Below are 20,803 nucleotides of genomic sequence, written 5' to 3'. Positions count from 1 at the left end.
TTTTTTAACCGTTGTCGTTGGTGTGTTGTCTTTAAGAGCATTAGAATACACAACACTAGAAAGACAACGGTTGTTTAAAACCGTTGTCTTTGTGCGCTCTTTTTTTTTAACAAAGACAACGGTTTTATTTAACCGTTGTCGTTGGTGTGTTGTCTTTAAGCGCACTAGAATACACAACGCTACAAAGACAACGGTTTTTTTAAACCGTTGTCTTTGCGCATTATTATTTTTTAAAAGACAACGGTTTTATTTAACTGTTGTCATTTATGTGTTGTCTTTAATAGCACTTGAATACACAACACTACAACGACAACAGTTTTATATAACCGTTGTCGTTGCGCGTTCTTTATTTGTTTAAGACAATAGTTTTATTTAACCGTTGTCTTTGGTATGTTGTCTTTAAGCGTATTTGAACACACAACACTACAAAGACAACAGTTATAAAAAATCGTTGTCTTTGCGCAATATTATTTTATAAAAGACAACGGTTTTATTTAACCGTTGTCATTTATGTGTTGTCTTTAATAGCACTTGAATACACAACACTACAACGACAACGGTTATATAAAACCGTTGTCGTTGCGCGTTCTTTATTTGTTTAAGACAACGGTTTTATTTAACCGTTGTCTTTGGTATGTTGTCTTTAAGCGTATTTGAATACACAACACTACAAATACAACGGTTATAAAAATCGTTGTTTTTGCACATCATTATTTAATGAGTTGTATAAAGCAAAGATAAGGATGTTAATAACAAGAGTCAAACCTTTAACCTCAAACTTAACAAATAAGGTTTAACCAACTAAGCAACATAAACTCTTGTGTTTGAATGTGCAACATTTAGTATATAACTGGGTTGCTTCTGTGTTGTTTGTGAAAACCAAGACAACAATTTTAGAAAATAATTAAAGGATCCCTTAGAAAGAATAGAACCCAAGACCTCTAACATAATAAACTAAGCTAAACCCACCAAACCAAATCAACACTTCTGTACTCAAGTAAACTAATATATATACTTGATATAACCAATTTTCTTATGTGTTGTCTTTGAGACCCAAGACAATGATTGTATAAAATAGGTTAAGGATGCCACCACAAAAGATAGAACCCAAAACCTTTAACATAACAAACAAAGCCAAATCCACCAAACCACACCAACTCTTGTGTACTAAAGTGTTACACCTTATCTTTTAGCTATTATATCCTGAGTGTTAACAAGAATAAAAATGTAATTAAATTTTTTTGTCCAAATATATTGCATAAAAATTTAACAAATAAAGAATACAATTCAAAAGTTAATTTAATAGTTATATTTTTGTTCATATTTAAATATAAAATTATTCACCAAAATTTCAAAGTCAATTCATTAAAGTTTTATTTTCATATTATAATTAAGACCAATCTATGAATTCAAAAAAAAAATAAAAATATCAAGTATAAAAAACAATAGATTATATCTATAATATTTTTTAAAAAAAATTTGGGCACCCAAAATTGAGACACGTGGAAAATGAATATGAAATAGTAGTTGATCGATGCCGTACAGTTAGCTATCACAAATTATGTCGTACATTGATCAAAGTCCACTAACGGCACCGTTACCGTGTCCACACTACAGTGTGGACACGGGTCCATAGCATAACGATTGGTTAGCTATATCCCATTTCTTTTGCCATGATCTTAGCTTTGTAATATAATTGGGCCGCGAGTTGTCGGTAATAAACCTCGGGGTATTAAAGGGCAAATTATGCTGGGCAACTGTTCTATGTTCATAATAGCTGAACAATGCATTGTGAACACGAGTCCAAAACGTACGACGTCGTTTTCAGGGAACTTTGATTTTGTCTCGCCGTTAACGGTGTTATTAATTTGTGGGATTATGAATGTATAGTTATGACTTTATGAATGTACAGTTATGGAATTATATATGAATGTACAAATATGGAATTATGAATGTACAATTATGGAATTATGAACACAGAGCTCTGACATTATGAACATATAGTGATAAAATTATGAACATAGAGCTATAAAATTGTGAATATATAGAGCTTCGAAAATTATGACTTTATAGTTATTGAATTATGAATGTACAGTTACGGAATTATGAACATATGCTCCTATAATGAACATAGAGCTATATCCCATTTCTTTTGTCGCGATCTTTGTAATATAATTGGGCCGCCAGCTGTCTGGGTAATAAACCTCCGGGTAATAAATGACAAATTATGCTGTGCAACCGTGTGCACCATGCATGATGCACACTGTTCTATGTTCATAATTACCGAACTATATATTCATAATTTTTGAAATTCATATTCATAATGATTGAACTATATATTCACAATTACAAAACTTTATGTTCATAATTTTCGATGTTCATATTCCCAATTGTTGAACTCTGTATTTACAAATCACAAAACTATATGTTCATAATTTGATAACTATACAGTTTAGAAATTATGAATCAACAATACAGAAATTATGAATCTGTAGTATAGAAATTATGAATCTATTGCATAGAAATTATGAATCTACGTATTTAAATTATGAATCTACGCTTTAGAAATTATGAATCTAGAGTAAAGATTTTATGAATCTACAGTATAGAAATCTGTGAATCTCGCGTTCTGTACCTATATACCCGGTACTATTTTAATTGGGTCTAGTGACCTGGGTAATAAAACTAATATTTTCTTACCCTGTTCTATATCTATATTGTCCGGTTTAATTGGGTCGTTCCGGATGCCGCAAAAAATTTATTATTATTTTATTAGAGAGCGCGAAAAATCAACCCAAAATTTAGCCCTACCCGCCCAAACTTAGAAAATTTTCATTTCGCCCCATTTTATTCCTCGATCAAGAGAGTTCTACCCCCAATATTCCAAAATTTCATTTCGCCGATCAGGAGAGTTCTTCGCTGCCATCCCTCTGCCGACGACGACAACCAACAGCCACCGCCTCAGCCTCAGCCACACTCGCCGCCGCCCTTCATCTCGCCCTCTCATTTCCGAGACCTCCTGCCGCCGCTCTTCCTTCGCCGACGACGACGGCCGACAGCCACAGCCTCAGCCTCAGTCACACTCGCCGCCGCCGCTCTTCCTTCTACAGCTCTCTGTTAAGTGCACAGGCCTCATTGTAAGTCTAATCTTGCTTGTCTTTCTGTTTTTTTTTTCATTCCAGTCTAATCTTCCTTCTATACAGCTCTGTTATATGCATGCTATTTAGGTTTCACTCTTTGTGGTTAAAGAAAAGGTCTCAATTTCTTTAAAAGATTTGTTTGTGTGAATTGTTGTTGCTTTGATTTGCTTTTGAATTTTGCATTTGGATAAAATCTGGGCTAGTCTCATATTGTTTTAATCTGCTTTAATTTTTAAGGTTTTGCTTCTGTTTTTGCAATGATGAACAAGATTAATTCATATTTCTTAAGCAAATTTAATTATATGTGTGTTAAAAGATCTTCTATTATGTGATGTTAATTAGGCTGCATTGATTGTATAGAAATTGTTATGTTGTGGAACCGTATCCACCTTGCAAAGGAGTTCTATAATCTTACTTATGCACATGAGTAACTTGAAAGAGATGGTGTGTTACTTGAAAGAGAACTTCAATTTCTGAGGTAAATAAACAAGCTAAGTTCTGAGGGATTCTCACTACCAAACCAATCATTGCATGTCTAGTATTATGCTTTCCTTACTTAGTGAAACACTTTGCATGTTTAAGGAAAAGTTGAAATGGATACACGAATGGGAGCTGCTCCTGCACCAAATCAAGTTCTGGTGAGTTCAGGTAATTGCATTTTCTTGATATTCAACTTAGTTTAATCATGCATATAGTGGAGTCTTGTTGATACGTTCGTTTCTTGTGCTTTAGTGAAATTATGCCTCGGATTAAAGATTTAAAGCTAAAAAAATGCTTTCTCCTTCCTTCTTTACTTGAGTTTCAAGTTCAATGTTGGAAAAGTTGTAAACCTTTAGTTCTAATAAAATGCTCTAAATGTTATTCTGTGGTGAGGGAGTCTACATTATATTAGTATTTGAATCCTTGTTGTGCTTGCATCATTTGAAAATTTATGAGTCTGTGAGTGGAACACAAGTCATATGAGTGTTTGTAGGGAAGTTTGTCATTGTCTTGGAATGGTAGTCTATAGCAGGCACTCATATATACAGCCATACAGGATGAGCTCATACCTCCTATGAGGTTGTTGTCATGGAAATTGTCACTGCAAAGATGAACATTCATAATGGGTGTCCAAATCTGCATTCAATATAAACAGGACACAAGCTGATTGAATGATTTAGTGGTGATGCAGTTGTACATTATATGCCTTGTAAAATGAACTGTTTGATTTTTCCTCATGTCCACTTAATTGCTGGTGGATGAATAATTTTGATATGAAGTTACAGCATTCCCATATGTTAGCTTGGATTGAGATAGAAGTATTTTCTAGATTTAGTTAGCTTTCCCAGAAGGTGGACCATAATATCAAACAAATTGTCAGATGCTTTGTTGAAGTATTCAGATGCTTTCTATTCTACAAACTGCAGGCGCTCATTTCTAGAGCAGAAGTTGGCAAGCTTAGATTTGCCAAAGTAGGAGCAAAAGGTTCTTCTCAAGGACTTGGAACGTAAAGAGACAAAATATATACGTTTCCAAGTATGTTTAGATTATCTTTTTAGATTTAAATATATTATGCACCTATAAGTTCAATAAATAAATTTTTTTTTTTAGCCATTAGCATTATATTTCTTGCAAAAATGGTTGCTAAAGTACATATAAACAACACTTAACTTTACATATTAAAAAACATGTTTACCTAGTAGATATACTTTTCCCAACCAACCCTTATTTCTTCACTATGTAAAGTTGATTGTTGTGTATTTATGTTTTTGATCAACTATAATTGATCCTTAACTTTATCATCAGTTCTCAAACTTTTCCCTTTGAATTACCTAATTTTCAGTTTTGTGTTCCTATTTTAGGCTATACTTTGCAATTCATTAGGCTCTTGAACCTTTCACCATTGGCTCTTGGACCATTTTAATCATTTGGAAATTTCACCAAGGGCTTTATATACAAGGCTGCTTGACAGCTGCTCTTCTGGCAAGTCTGATTTTGTATGGCAAATTTGTGTTTCTTTAAATGTTCTTCTCTTCTTTTGTGAAACCACCCTCATCCTCTTAATCTTTAAAGTGATCAAACTCCTTAATGAACTAGTAAAGGCTTGTCCCATATTAGAGAAATATTGTAAGCTCTAATAGTCTAATTACCTCATCTTACCATAGCTGGTTTTTCATACGGATATGATGAATTCAATGTTTCCCAGGCTAACTTTTCTGAAAGTTCTGTTGATACAGATTGTTATTGCATTTCCTTATCGGAGGAATGGCGAAATTGTAAGCTGCAAATACCGGGATATAAACAAAAGAAAAAGATTTTGGCAGGTGCTTGTCAATACCATTTCTTTAGCTAAGAAACACATTGATTTTAAAGCTTGATATAGTGCTACAGTTTATTTTCTAAACTCCACTAGCTGCATTCACACATTATTCATATTATGATTATTATCCACATTTATTGATTCAACCCTTATTGTGTCTTATCTGTAAGGCTAACCTCTTCACCTTTGAGTTGGGGAAATTCCCTCTTAATTCTTTCATTATAAAAAGTGGTGACTACTATTCAGATTTTTCATTTTAAGATTTTCTTCTATTTATTGTTCTTGATGCTTTTGATTCTAAACTATGAATATCATTTGCTTTTTATTTTGTTTTTTGGCACAGTGTTACGTTACTAATCTCTTATTGTTGTGCCATTGTTACTTTTAGGAAAGTGACACTGAAAGGATATTGTATGGATTGGATGATATAACGGGAGCAAGTGATATAATTATTGTAATCTCAAGTCTCTTAAATTTTCCTCTTTATAGAAGCACTTAAGGATTGTGCTCTTTATAAATGCCTACTCTTTTATTGCAGATTGAGGGTGACAAAGCAATTATTGATCTGGTGCGTTCTGAATGAGCCGATATTCTATGAAGATATTAGAGTAGGTATGATTTGATCATTAGAACGTTGTGATCATTTAGACTTGGTTCGTGGAATTGTTTTTTGTAGTATTATGACTTGGATGATATATGATTCGATTAGAATTGGTCATGGAAGTATTTAGACTTGTTATTTTGAACCTTAGCTTGTGCAAAATTATGTAACTACACTTGGCCATGGTGAATGGATAAATTGATTTTTTATATGATTAAAATTTAAGCAGGTTAAAAACGGTTAAAAACCGTTAAGATAACGGTTAAAAACCGTTGTCTATTTTACAATAGACAACAGTTTGAAACTGTTGGCTTTTGTACAATAGACAACAGTTGAAACTGTTGTCTTTTTTACAAAAGACAACAGTTTATTGGCGTGACTTTTAACAACAGCGATTTCAACAACACACAATAGACAACAGTTAAAAGCCGTTGTCTATGTGCATCACTTTTAACAACATCGGTTTCAACAACATTGAATAGACAACGGGTCAAAAACCGTTGTCGTTGGTAGAAAAGACAACGGTTAACCGTTGTCTATGTGCGTGACTTTTAACAACACCGATTTCAACAACACTTAATAGACAACGGTTAAAAAACCGTTGTCGTTGGTAGAAAAGACAACGGTTAATAACCGTTGTCTATGTGCGTGACTTTTAACAACACCGGTTTCAACAACATTTAATAGACAACGGTTAAAAAACAGTTGTCGTTGGTAGAAAAGACAACGGTTAATAACCGTTGTCTATGTGCGTGACTTTTAACAACACCGGTTTCAACAACACTTAATAGACAACGGTTAAAAAACCGTTGTCGTTTCTAGAAAAGACAACGGTTATTAACCGTTGTCTATGTGTGTGACTTACAACAACACCGGCTTCAACAACACTTAATAGACAACGGTTAAAAAACCGTTGTTGTTTCTAGAAAAGACAACGGTTAAAAAACCGTTGTCTATGCGCGGGACTTACAACAACACCGGCTTCAACAACAGAAATTATACCCCTACGACAACGGTTATTAACCGTTGTCTATGTGCATTTTTCTTGTAGTGCAATTAGGTCACTGAACGAAAAAAAGTGCAATTAGGCCACTGAACACTCAAAAAATGTGCAATTTCACCTGATAGCAGGTTACCCTCAATTTTAGCAGGTTATCTGCTTACGTGGCAGCTGAGTTGGCCATTTTAATAAATTTTAAATCATTTTTAATAAATTTTAATAATAAATTTTTATTTAAAAAAATTTAAAAAAAAAATAAAAATGACTTTATTTTATTTTTTATTTAATTTTTTTCAATTTTTTATAAATTTTATTATTAAAATTAATCATTAAAAATTATTTTAAAATTATTAAAAATGCCAACTCAGCTGCCACGTAAGCAGGTAACCTACTAAAATTGATGGTAACCTGCTATTTGGTGAAATTGCATACGTTTGGAGAGTTCAGTGACCTAATTGTATGTTTTTGGAGTGTTCAGTGACCTAATTGCACTTTTTGTTCGTTCAGTTGCCTAATTGCATTTTCAGGTTACATTCAGTGGCCAATTTGAACTTTATTCCTTTATATCAAGGTTGAATATACTTAAAAAATATTTTATTCCTGAAGGGCAAACTTTCACCTATATAAAGGCCCCTAACCCTTCAGGGCAAGGGGATCCATTCAACACTCCACACTCAATACAACACTTAAGTGCAATCAGCTTGCATTTTCTCTCATCTTCTCTCTATTATTTAGAGATTGCTATTTCATTCAAGAATAATTTGTTCTATTAAATGGCGCCGTCTGTGGGGATCCGACGAAAAGCCGTGTCCCTCTTCTTCCGACGAAAAGTCGTGTTCCTCTTCTTCCGGCGAAGCAGCGACTGGATCTTCCTGGCGAGTTTGACGGAGGCGCAGCACGGTGGCGAAGCTTGATGATGATCTTTCCGGCAACGAACATCCGGCGAAGCTGGGATAGAGAAGAAGATGAAAGAAAAATAAAGAAAAGAAATTAAAGTGAGGGGCTGTCGGCAGAAGAGAAAGAAAAAAAAAAAAAAGGAAGAAAACAAAAGAAAGTGCAAGAAGATGCAGGGAGAAAGAAAGAAATGGGTTTAGGAAGAAGAGAAAGTGGGTTTGGAATTGGGGAAATACAAAAGAAGTTAATGGGTTGTCATTTCCAATAGAATGCAACGTGTCATCACTGCCATGCCCATTCGAAAACATGGGCTTCTTTGATCTTAGGTGTGAGACTCCCACTTTTTATTCCCAAGTTATACCCTCTCACATGTTTTTTAATATAATATTTTTTTGTGAATTTATGATAAAAATGATCAACTCTAATTTGTCACTTTAAAAAATATAAGTAAGGGAATAGAATTTGAAAGTACGTATAATATAACTCGTCTAAATTATAATGATCATTAATTACTCTTTCATTCAACACAAAACCACGGGTTTTCCTCGTAATAAACCGATTGGAAGAAATAATCCCCATTCGGTAAGATGGCCGGAATTGATTCATGGAGATTCAAGGAAGTGGGTGGTGTTTGAGTGTGTTTCGTAGGAAGAGAAAGAAGGCACACAAAAAAAAAGGTGGGGAAGAAATAAAAATGGAAACAATACAAAGGATTTCAAGATTAAAAAACGCAACAAGCTCGAGTCCCCTTGTTCGAAGCTGTGATCATGCGGTTCAATGTTTTTGAGTTTATAAAGTTTTTGAGATCAGATCTCAACATAAGTCCTACAAAATAGACCATTAATTCGGGATCATATCTCGACATATGTCCTACAAAGTAGGTAATAAAGTCTGGGATCAGATTTCAACATAAGTCCTACAAAGTAGTTAATTAATTCGGGGATCAGATCTCGAAATAAGCCTTACAAAGTAGGCAATTAAGTATCGGATCATATCTCGAAATAAGCCTTACAAAGTAGGCAATTAAGTATGGGATCAGATCTCGGCATAAGTCCTACAAAGTAGGCAACTAAGTTCAAGATCAGATATCGCCTTAGGTCCTACAAAGTAGGTTGTTAAACCGATCAAGTGGAAGGGGGTAAATTTGATCACTAGATCAGACTAAAATTCAATCTCTTGATTGATAAAATTCGATCCCTAGATCGTTAATAAATCCAATCTCTTGATTGGTAAAATTAAACTTGATCGCTAGATCGTAGTAAATTCGATCTCTAGATCATGAATAATTCCAATCTCTTGACTCATAAAATTCGATTGCTAGATCACAGTAAATTTGATCCCTAGATCATGAGTAAATTCAATCCCTTGATTGGTAAAGTTGGATCTCTAGAACACAATAAATTTGTTCTCTCGATAGTCCAAAAGATTGCACTCATGATTGTACTCTTTTTCATTAGCTAAGTTTTTTTCTCACTGAATTTTTCTTAGTCTAAGATTTTTTAACGAGGCATCTAGCGTAAATCACACCGGCCTCCTATGCTCAACTCAAACTCGAGGAGCTCATCACGGACTATGTAGTCGGATTTTCAGCCTGAACCCTTCCACATTAGCTCGACGTCATGGCACGGTTTGAGGGCTACTTGATAAGAATTATATATTAAAATTCAAAATTCTAGTTTACAATGAGTATAAATGTGGTATGAGTACAAGATCTCCGTATAGTCTTTTGATTCTTTAATTGGATGTCTTGAACACTCCATCACTGAAGGGCATTCGGAATTCAAGTGACTTGATCTTCAAAGAAGGGCTTATATGTTTGTTCTTCGTTGAAGGACCTCCGAGTTCAAATGGTTTAATCTTCAATGCGGTTTGGATCAACATGATTGACATAATTTTCATGGAGGGGCTTTTACTTTCAGGATCATTTATTGTGATTTTTGAATAATATTTTCAATATTTACATCATTTTTCCTAACATCAATACATAGAATTGAGAGGTCTTATTTATAACGGTAGGATAATTTTTTTTTGATAAGTTCAAACTTTTTTGATATTATCTAATTTAACAAATTAAATATATCAATATTATAGAAAATATATTTAAATAATTTAATATTATACTTATCAAATTTTCAATTTCAATCGCTTTCAGGAAGACTAGCGGAGGCCGGCAACAAGCTAGCAGTGTGGCTTAATGCATATGTATATGCATTGTTGCTTGTTGATTGTATGCTCTTTCTTTTCTTTTTTTCTTTTTCTTTTTGTTTTTTTTTTTTTTGTTTTTTTTTTGGTTTAAATAATGTCTTACGGAAAAATTGCAGTTTTCTTTTATAATTTAAAAGACAAGTAGTGACTTTTCAAAAAAAAATAAATAAATAAATAAAGACAAGTAGTGTAGTTTTAATTTCTTCCTTAACTAAAATGGCATGGCAAATTTGCAATAGTACTAGTACCCATTAATTAGCCCTTAAGGTGGCATACTATCCTTTTGACAAAAGTCGTTATTTTATGAAGATTACACGTGTTTCTAGCGCTAGTTGTAATCGCGGCAGACTTGTGGCAGGTATTTCTTTTATGGGAAAGTAAAATTTTTAAACTAAAGGATAATGGTAAGATTCGTCCTTACTTATTGATCATATTGATTTTTTGTCTCTAAATTATACAGTAATTGACATAGTAAATTTTGCCATTTTTCTTATAAGATATTGGAAATAAAATTTACAACGTCAATTATAGTTTATGGATAAAAAGTGAGCACGACCTATTAGAAGATGATGAATTTTGCAACCTCAGTTATATCTTAGGGACAAGAAGTGAGCATGACTAATAAATAGAAATGAATTTTACAATAACTCTCTAACTTAGGGATGAAAAGTACAATTATTCATTCTTTTAACTATTAACAATTCTAATTTTCACATTACAAATATCCTAATTCCTAAACTCAACAAATGTTATCTTCTCCATCCAAAATTGACTAAATCATCTACGAAGATCATCTCCCATGTGTAGTAAAAACTTGTTTGTGTTGTTTAGGTTTTAATTCAAAAAAAAAAAAAAATCATACTAAAAAATCATACGGAGTAATATTTTAGTACAATAAACCTCATATGATTCACATGCATGACTAGTACACAAACACATCATTAGATGCAAATCATACCACAAGCAAATGCACAGGCATATGTACTATAGTACAAACACAACAAGTTTACAATGCACGCACGCATCACATGAATACAAAGTTCATGCTAGGTCACGATGAGCAGAGGTGTCATCTAATCGCACAGGGTGCTTGGCAAATAATTTATTATTTAAATTAAAGGGTTTAATAATATAAAAACTCCTATTTAGTTGCTACCTTACATATTTCGACAGAAGGATGAAATTTTACTTGGACATTGCACTATACACACTCTAATATTGCATTGCGCACACGTTTACATTGAAATGCACATATTTACACATTATGCACCACCGCCACGAACAAAGAATACAAGGACAAAACCTCAGTTTGATTCACATACATGTCTAGTGCACAAACACATAATTAAATGCAAACCACACCACAAACATAAGTAGATGCAAATCACACCACAAACAAATGCACACGCATATGTACCACAACTCGTATTTTTACATTACATTGTGCGGGCAACCCTAATAATATTGCACTGTGTACACATTCACATTGAAATGCACACATACACATCTTGCATCACTACTAAGGAAAACAAGGATTAAAAAAACTCAATTGATTCACATACATAACTAGTCCACAAAAACATTATTAGATGTAAACCACAGCACAACAAATGCACATGCATATGTACTATAGTGCACACATATCACACTTATACATTGCTCTGTGTGCACTTTAAAATAACACAATGCACATGTTCACATTGAAACACACACATAATACATATCATGCACCATCACCACCAGTAAGGAAAACAAGAATATATATCAAAAAAAAAAAAAAAAAAAAAAAAACCTCATATGATTCAAATGCATGACTAGTACACAAACACTTCATTAGATGCAAATCAAACCACAAGCAATTGCACATGCATATGTACTATAGTGCAAACACAACAAGTTTACAATGCACGCACGCATCACATGAATACAAAGTGCACGCTAGGTCACGATGAGCGGGCACATGTACAACAAAAACCCAGCCGCGAGGAACTAAAAATAGTACAAATGCACACCTACGGAGTCTACAACGCACACCATTACATTTCTCGCTAAAAAAAAAAAATACACATATGAATCACAAAAATAGACAATATTAAACTCAAACGAGAGATAATTAAAAAACACAAAAATCAACTTGAATCCATGGCTAAAAAAATGCAGAAGACTCTTCAGTCTTTTGCTGGAAGAAGATTGTACTGTCTTTTGCCGAACCGGAAGAAAACTATGGAGATGCCGTACAACGCTGTTTTCTTCCAGTTTGGAAGAAGAAACAGTCATCATCTGCTTTCAAATTGGAAGAAAGTTGCACCATTTTGTTCCAAACTGGAAGAAAACCGTACCGTCTTCTTTCAGATTGGAAGACGATGGTGGACGTGTCATGGTTGCGTTTAAAAAGAATTTTAAATTAAAAAAAAAAGAACACTATAGTTTTTAGTAATATTTATGATGATGATGTAGCATGATGTGGCATTCGAGTAAGGCCTCCCTTGTTATTTACAAGAACAAAATGCTTTTTTTTTTTTTTTTTTTTTTTTTTTTTTTTTTTTTTTAAACAAACGGATTCAATATATTAATGAATGAACAAGACAATAGAGTCAGGAGGGACAGAGTCCCAATACATAGCATGACCCTGGTCAAAAGCGAAAGAAGCTAAAGTATGTGCATGCAAATTTAACGATCTAGAAACAAAGCTTAAAGAACAATGCGTGAATAAAGTCATAGATGTCCTGCATTGGTCTACAATGACCCCAACGTAGGACAAGATGGTCGTAGAGACCTAGTGTAAACAGCTCCGCAACTCTCAGCAGTCAGTAAGAAGATCCACAGCTGACACATTCGTTTCCCTGAGCCAAGATAAAGCCCCGTTGCAAGCCAACGCCTCTGCCATAAGACGAGAAAAATAGTCCGGAAGTTTGCCGTTTGTTGCCGCCACAAAGGAACCATTGTGAGATAGCAAAACCACATCGTACGAGGCTTCCCCTGAGCCTGGCTTGTACCCCGCATCGATGTAGCATTTTGGCCGAGCCATGTGCGAAGAAGCCATGTGTGTTGCTGCCGCCACAGGCTGAGCGGGACAGTGATGGACCTACCGGTAAGCGTGCATGGCAGCAAAGGCTCCCCTCCATGTTTGTCTCGGTCGAGGAAGAGCCCCCTCCCAGACGACAGAATTCCACGCACGCCATAAATGGTAAAAAACAGTAGCCGATAGCTTAACCTCTCTTTCTTTCAAAGGAGCCATAACATTTGTAACACCCCCTTTTTCTTAACTTTAAAACGTAGATTAAGCAATCTAAAAAGACGAAAATAGCAGAAATAAGACTAAAATGATATATATAAAGATCCAAATTCAACGCTAAAAATGAGAGTGTCACCGCCACAGTCACCCACCCTCGAGTAACTGCACAAGCTAAACGACTACAAATCTAACTAGAGTCAAAAGCTCTAAACATCAACATAAGGGAATATGCAATCCCCGGTGTCCAAGCACCCAACAAAATCCAGTGGTAGTCAAGCTACAACAAAACTAACAAAATAACATCAAAAGGAAACAGGTAACTAGAGCTAGCATCTACTAAGCCTTAGAGCTACACACTACTACTATCAATGTGCGCTCTCGTCATGCATCAAGTCCATCTGAAATGGGTTATAAAAGCACATAGGAAAATAAAAAAAAATAAAAAAAAAATAAAAAAAAAACCCGTTAGCATAAAATGCTAAGTATAAAGTCACTCAACCCTATAACATAACTATAGATATAAATTTTGGAAAACGGTTGACATTCAACTACAACGAGTATACACATAGGCAATAAGATAATCCTACAATAAATCCTAAGCAAGGATGCGATATATATACAAGCATGTATGCTCATCCACATATGCAATATCAACATGCTCCCAAGATAGATAACATGCGAGAGATTCAAGTATCAAATAATACATGCTAATATACTAGTACTTACAAAGTAACATGCTTTACTATATATATATATATATATATATATATATATATATATATATATATATATATATATATATATATATATATATATATACTCTCGATAATAGTAATAATACTTTTCTGCGGAGGACCTCTATCACATCTCGTGATTCTCTTTTCTCTTATTTCTTTCATAACTGGGTCTATGAGGCAAGTACTCCGTCGCAACGAAGCCCTAGCGACAGTGCTTCTGAAACAACCGCCACATCCGTACCTACAGAACCTCAAACTCGTAGGGAGGTAGGAACTTCATGAATCGTGAACGGACCTATCCAGGCTAACAAACATGGGCCGGCCTAATACTCATCTCGCCCAACGAACCAATACTCATGGTTCTAAATCTTTCTTTATTTCTTTGGAATCATGTATCGTACTTTCAGTGTACACACCCCTAATAACCGGGATTCCAAGCCCAGCGGGTAGTATTCAACCAAGCAATTCGGGAACCACATCCAAGCTACTTCATTTTGTCGGTGACTTTACCGATCTTTTCTCTTTTCATCCGAAAGAACATAGTCCAAACGGGAGCCTCCAAAACAATGATTTTCCTCACTCCGTATATATAGCATACATATATCTCATACAACTTCTCTTTTCATGTTGGCAATTAAAATGATATGCAAGCTTTTCAAAATAGTATAGGTATAGGTTTCCAAAATACATATACGTGTTTAGAAAATATCCCGAGGCAATAATATAGGCCATCTAAAGTATGCAAAAGCTTTTAATATAAAATATAGGTTTTATGTATCAAAGATTATGAAATAGTCCAATATGCAAATGAAACCATAAGATCATGTCAATCTCAATATTCATGAACTAGATAATGCAACTAGGGCATTTAATCAATGCATCTCATAACTCAAGTCCAAACATGGTACTCAACTTTCATGCTCAACGGTACTTAATAAACACTTAGGAAAATCATGAATCATGTTTCTTTGGAAAAGTGGATTTTATTCACAAATCACATAGGCATATTTCGTTCATACTAACGTGTCATTACGAGTCCAAGTCTCCGAGCCTCAAGAGCCCACGATTCCCGGTCCAAAACAACAAAGTGGGCTGAGCGGCCTGAGCCACAAGGGCCCGGCCCTCTCCAGAAAGACCTAGCAGAGCTAGGTGGCGGACCATGAGAGGCCCCGCCCGCCACTTGGCTCCGCCAGTTCACGGTCCTGAGTGGCGGATCCTCTCAGGGACCGCCACTCGCGTCCGCTAGTCAACGGTGCTTACCAGCGGATCCCTCCGAGGTCTGTTGGTAAGCCCCACATGGCCAAAATAGAGAACTCGGTAGTAAGCTCGGGAAAAACTTCAACAAATAAACATTTCCCCAAATTGAGATTCAACACACTTCAACACTTCTCCAAAACAACCAAGTAGTTTTACAAAAATAATAGTATAAGCTTCAAGTATCTCTATAAGCAAATATATACACTTATATATATATATATATATATATATATATATATATATATATATATATATATATATATATATACATATATATGTATATATATATACATATATATATATAGAGTTTTCTTGGTGAGTCATAGGTTTTGGTAGTTTAAACCTTTTCCCAAAAATATTTATGATTTTCTATATAAATATACATTTAAATATAAATAACCCTTCAAACCCAAACAACAATTTATTTAGTCTCAATATAATTTCTCAAATGTTGAAATTAATCAATTGAAAGGGATTCTAATTATTAATTAACTATGGGATTAGGGGTTCAAATCCTGCCTTAAATAATTTTTACCAAAGCCTAACAACAAAAAACTAAAAGTAACAATGTTCACTAAGGGAACCGATCCCAGAACCTAACACAGACCACACTAATACTCAGAGCAAGCTCACACAGATGATATACCAAAAATCCATAATAAAACACATAGCATCACAACACCAAATTTCATCATTTTAAGCATCAACTAACATACATTTCATTATTCTAAATACCCAAAACACATATACACACATAAACAACTAAATCACATAACTTAAGGCAAAATAATATATTTGAGAATTCATGGGTTATACCTCAAACTTCTTAGCTTTAACCTCAAGAACTTCACTTCTATGACCTCAAGCTTGGTTTCCTTCTTCATCCTCTAGAACTCCAAGACGACCAAAATAACAACATACATACACAAACACATATTCATAGCTTAGGAAGAATGAAGGGAGAAGATGGTAGAAGGAGAAAATGGAGAAGAGGCTTACCAAATCTGGAACCCTAAGCTTGGGAAGAAGAAGCTTCAAAAATGAAGAAGATGGAGATGATAGAGAGAGGGAGATGGAGTCACGAGACTGCCAAATGTGAAGGAGAAAATGAAGAATGAACAAATGTAGACTAGTAGATTTATGTAGCTAGGGCTTGATGGTAAAAATGTAAATATAATATTTTAGGGTAGAAGATATAGGTTAGGGATTTAAGATTAGAGGGATTTGACTAATGAAATATTGTTGGGTTTATTTTGAAGTCAAGTTTGAGTCAAAACTAGTTTATCACTTTCACAGGTTCAACATAGATTGACTTTTGGGTCAAGATTTTGGAAGATAAATATATTATTTAAATAGGGTTTTAAAAACCATAAATAAATATATAAATATTTTATACTAAATCATTTTGGGAAGAATTTAAAATATTTTATTTCTCATTTGGCCAAAAATTATCGTAGGAACAAAAATGAATTTTATTTTGAAACTTTATTAGATAGAAATTTGGAGAAAACATTTTGGTTTGTCACAACATTCGTGAGCCACATAGGGAAAGAGTTGGCCACAATATTTGTGATTGGTAAAGTTGTTTCATTCCAAACAAGCCTAGAGTAATCACATAAAATTAGTGCATGCATAGTATCTTCATGAGCTAAACCACACATAGTGCATGTAGGATCCACTTCTACCCTCTTTATAAGCAAATTCGTAGTGGTGGGAAGGATATCACATAGAGCTCTCCATAAAAAAGTATTCCATTTTGGATGAACCTTCAATTTCCATAATGTAACCCATTTATCAAAATCATCCGGGTTATGCTAAAAAACACCAATAATATGCCTGTAACCATTCTTCACTATATAAACTCCCTTAGGGTCACTTAGCTACTACCAAGAGTCTTTGTAATCTGAGCTAACAGGGATCCTAGAGATACGAGACACATCCTCAGGAATAAAAATATCAGACAAAGTATGAGGATCACATGTATTAGTATACTGATCAACCAAGCCTGCCACCAATGCTCCACGTAACTCCTCAGGCATAATAGTTTGGACCAGTGGACTAGGGTTATCTGGCAACCAAGGATATCCCCAGATCAAAGTCGTATTGCCATTACCTATCCTCCTTCGCACCCCAGTACAGATAAGATCATGCGCAGCCATAATACTTCGCCAACAATAGCTCGCGGAATTACCTAAAGATGCATCAATAAATGAAGTTTTAGGATAATAACGAGCCTTAAAACCCAAACCACCAAATTGCTTGGGGACACAGAGTTTATCCCAAGCTTTCCAGTGAATCCCCTTTCTGCGTCATTCCCCCACCAATACCTGTTCATGGTTCTCTCAATAGATAAAGATACAGACTCAGGTAGCAAAAAAACACTCATGATAAAAGTGGGCATAGATTGAGCCACACTTTTCAAGAGGACCTCCTTACCAGACCGAGAGAGCAGTTTCTTGTTCCATGAATCAATTCTCTGTCTAATTTTATCCTCCACATAAGAGAAAACAACCCTTTTATTCCTACCCACAAACAAAGGAAGCCCTAGATATTTACCAAAATTAGGAGCTTGCACCACACCTAACAAAGCCACCACCTCCCCCCTTACAACATCCGGAGTATTTATGCTAAAACAGATATTAGATTTATGAAAATTAACCATCTGACCAGACACTACTTAATAACACTAGCGTCTTGGGCATTAGCTTTAAAGAACAAAAGGCTATCATCTGCAAAGAAAAGATGAGAGATAGGCGGAGGCCCCCTAGCCACTCTGCACCCGTGGATTGAGCCCGCCAACTGAGCCCTCTGGAGCAACATAGATAGACCCTCTGCACAAATGATAAACAAATAGGGAGAGAGGGGGTCCCCTTGTCTGAGGCAACGAGTGGGGATTACCTGTCCACTCCTCACACCATTAACCATGATATTATAGGAAACCGTAATCACACATAGCATAATAAGATCAACCCAACGATCATCAAACCCCAAAACTAAAAGCATTTTATGGAGAAAAGGCCACTCCATCCTATCATAACCCTTCGCAATATCCAACTTGAGAGTGCCCCACCCAGTCACTCCACACCGTTTTCTATTTAAAAAATGCCCCACCTCAGCTGCAATTAAAATATTATCCTTGATGAGCCTACCTGGAATAAAAGCACTCTGGGATTCCGAGATTAGGTCCCCAAAAGCGGTTTCATCCTGTTGGCTATCATCTTAGCCATGATCTTGTATAGAACATTGCACAAGGCAATAGGCCTCATATATGCTACTAACTCAGGCATGCTCTTTTTCGGAATCAAAACAACATTCGTATCATTCAATCCCTCTAGAAAGGAGCATGTACTCAAACAATTAATAACAAAAGCATACACATCCACCCCAACCACATCCCAAAAATGTTGATAAAACCCCGGGTTCATCCCATCCGAGCCCGGAGCTTTATCAGTAAACATAGAAGAGATTGCTGATTTTACCTCATCAGGTTCAAAGGCCCGAAGTAGAGTATCATTCTGTTCTTGAGTCACACGAGGGCAGAAAATGGTTTTAAAGTAGTCCAAGATAACTGAATTCATATTCTCTCCCTCCACCCACATATCAACATCATATTTTATTCTAGAAATAGTATTCTTTTTCTTACGAGTAGAGGCATACCTGTGATCAAATTTCGTGTTAGCATATGCACCACGAAGCTAATGCTACTTAGCTCGCTATCTCCAAAAAATATCCTCTTGGACCTCCAGCTGGCACAAATGATTATCCAATCGTTGGAACTCGGCCAAGGCAACCGGATCCCTCCGATTCCTAATTGTCCTTTGCTCCCTACGAAGCTGCTTAATGTGATCCCCAAATTTATAAAAATGATCCCCACCCCAACGCATTAACTTATCTCCATAACGCTGCTCACAATTCAGCAACCCCTCTATCTTCCCATCCTGCCAGAAACTCTCCACCACACCCCTACACCCCTCATCCAAGAGCCAAGCCATCTAGAACTTAAAACCCTCGGACCCCTACGAATTTGCATGCGCATAGCATTGATATTGAGGAAGAAGGCCGATTGATCTGAAGAACGAGTCAGAATATTCTCTATTCCTGCACTCCTATGCACACTACACCAGTTTGCCAATGTCAACACCTTATCAAGCCTCTCATCTATCCAGCTATCCGATCCCCTGCCTCTCTCCCAAGTAAACTGATGACCTCTCATGGGCAACTAAGTCAGACCACAACCATCAACAGCCTCATCTCCAAAACTGCGAAGAAAACCATCTAGGTGTGGATTACCCCCCCCCCCCCTTCTTCTCATGTTGAAGTAAAAGATCATTGAAATCTCCTAAAACAACCCAAGGAAACAAGGGCCTACCACTTAAAGCCCCAAGTAACTCCCACGAGTCCCTCGTCCTACTCCGTTCAGGGTAGCCATAAAAACACGGCATATGCCACACTCAACCACTTGTCCCACTAACCTCTACGTCCACATGGTTCCTAGAATAACTCAAGAGCCTGGCTGTATTATTCCTCCTCCAAAATAAAGCCAGACCACCACCCAATCCTACATTGTCAACATAAAATAGTCCTTCAAAACCAAGCTTGATGCGGAGACGCTCTGCATGTGCCCGCCCCACCTTGGTTTCCATTAAAAACACGAACTCAAGCTTCTTACGGGACACCATGTTCACTACTTCTCGAACTGTTCGTGGATTGCCCAAGCCACTGTTCCAGCTCAACAAACTCATGAGGACGGGCGAGACTGATAACCAGATCCCGCCGAATGCAAGTTTTTTGACACGTCAGCCATTGCTACATCACCACCACCCAAACCCACCCGCCTATCACCACTACCAGACATCTCCCAGCGACGTTTTGAAGCTGCCACAACAGCCTTCCCTTCCGCTAGGACACCGCTCGCCGAAGTACCAATCTGACCTCCACCACCCGTCATCCCCATCGAACCCGCACGCTGCCCCTCCTTTGCCACAACATCCTCTACCGGCCGCGGCTTTCCCCCAACCGATAACAACCAACTTTCGCCGATCGCTCTAGGACCATTACGGTTTCTGCCAGCCCGCAAATCACGACCATAAGGATACAGTTCGACCAGAACACCGACCTCCCTCGCCTTAATACAAAATTTGTAAGCATGCCCCAACAAACCGCAAAAGAAGCAATACATGTGCAATCTCTCATATATGAAAGTCACCCAACAAGTTGTTTTTTCACTCTTCACTAGCTTCATTCGTCTCCTAAGCGGCTTGACCACCGAAATGGACACTCGTCGGATATGATAAAACATTAACCAAGGAGCTCAAGCAAATCTCTCATCATGTTTAACGAACGTACCAATTAAATTACCAGCTTGCTCTAGGACCACCTCAAACGTGTACCCCATCGGAAGATCATGCAACTGCACCCACAAATCCACCTTATCC

At 36.1% G+C, this 20,803-nt stretch overlaps 1 protein-coding gene across 1 annotated transcript; it reads left to right on the top strand.

The window, feature by feature from the left end:
• The first annotated feature begins 4,756 nt into the window (after positions 1 to 4,756).
• On the top strand, positions 4,757 to 5,942 carry LOC109166927. The gene is made up of 4 exons (XM_019315827.1): positions 4,757 to 4,768; positions 5,004 to 5,102; positions 5,357 to 5,443; positions 5,828 to 5,942. The coding sequence occupies exons 1-4, from the start codon at positions 4,757 to 4,759 to the stop codon at positions 5,936 to 5,938; spliced, it is 309 nt and encodes a 102-aa protein (XP_019171372.1). The 3' UTR covers positions 5,939 to 5,942.
• Positions 5,943 to 20,803: the final 14,861 nt, after the last annotated feature.

Source organism: Ipomoea nil, unplaced genomic scaffold, assembly GCF_001879475.1.
Source record: "Ipomoea nil cultivar Tokyo-kokei standard unplaced genomic scaffold, Asagao_1.1 scaffold0317, whole genome shotgun sequence".
Taxonomy (NCBI): domain Eukaryota; kingdom Viridiplantae; phylum Streptophyta; class Magnoliopsida; order Solanales; family Convolvulaceae; genus Ipomoea; species Ipomoea nil.
The sequence above is the reverse complement of the archived record's forward strand: the minus strand, read 5'-3'. Positions and strand labels throughout refer to the sequence as shown.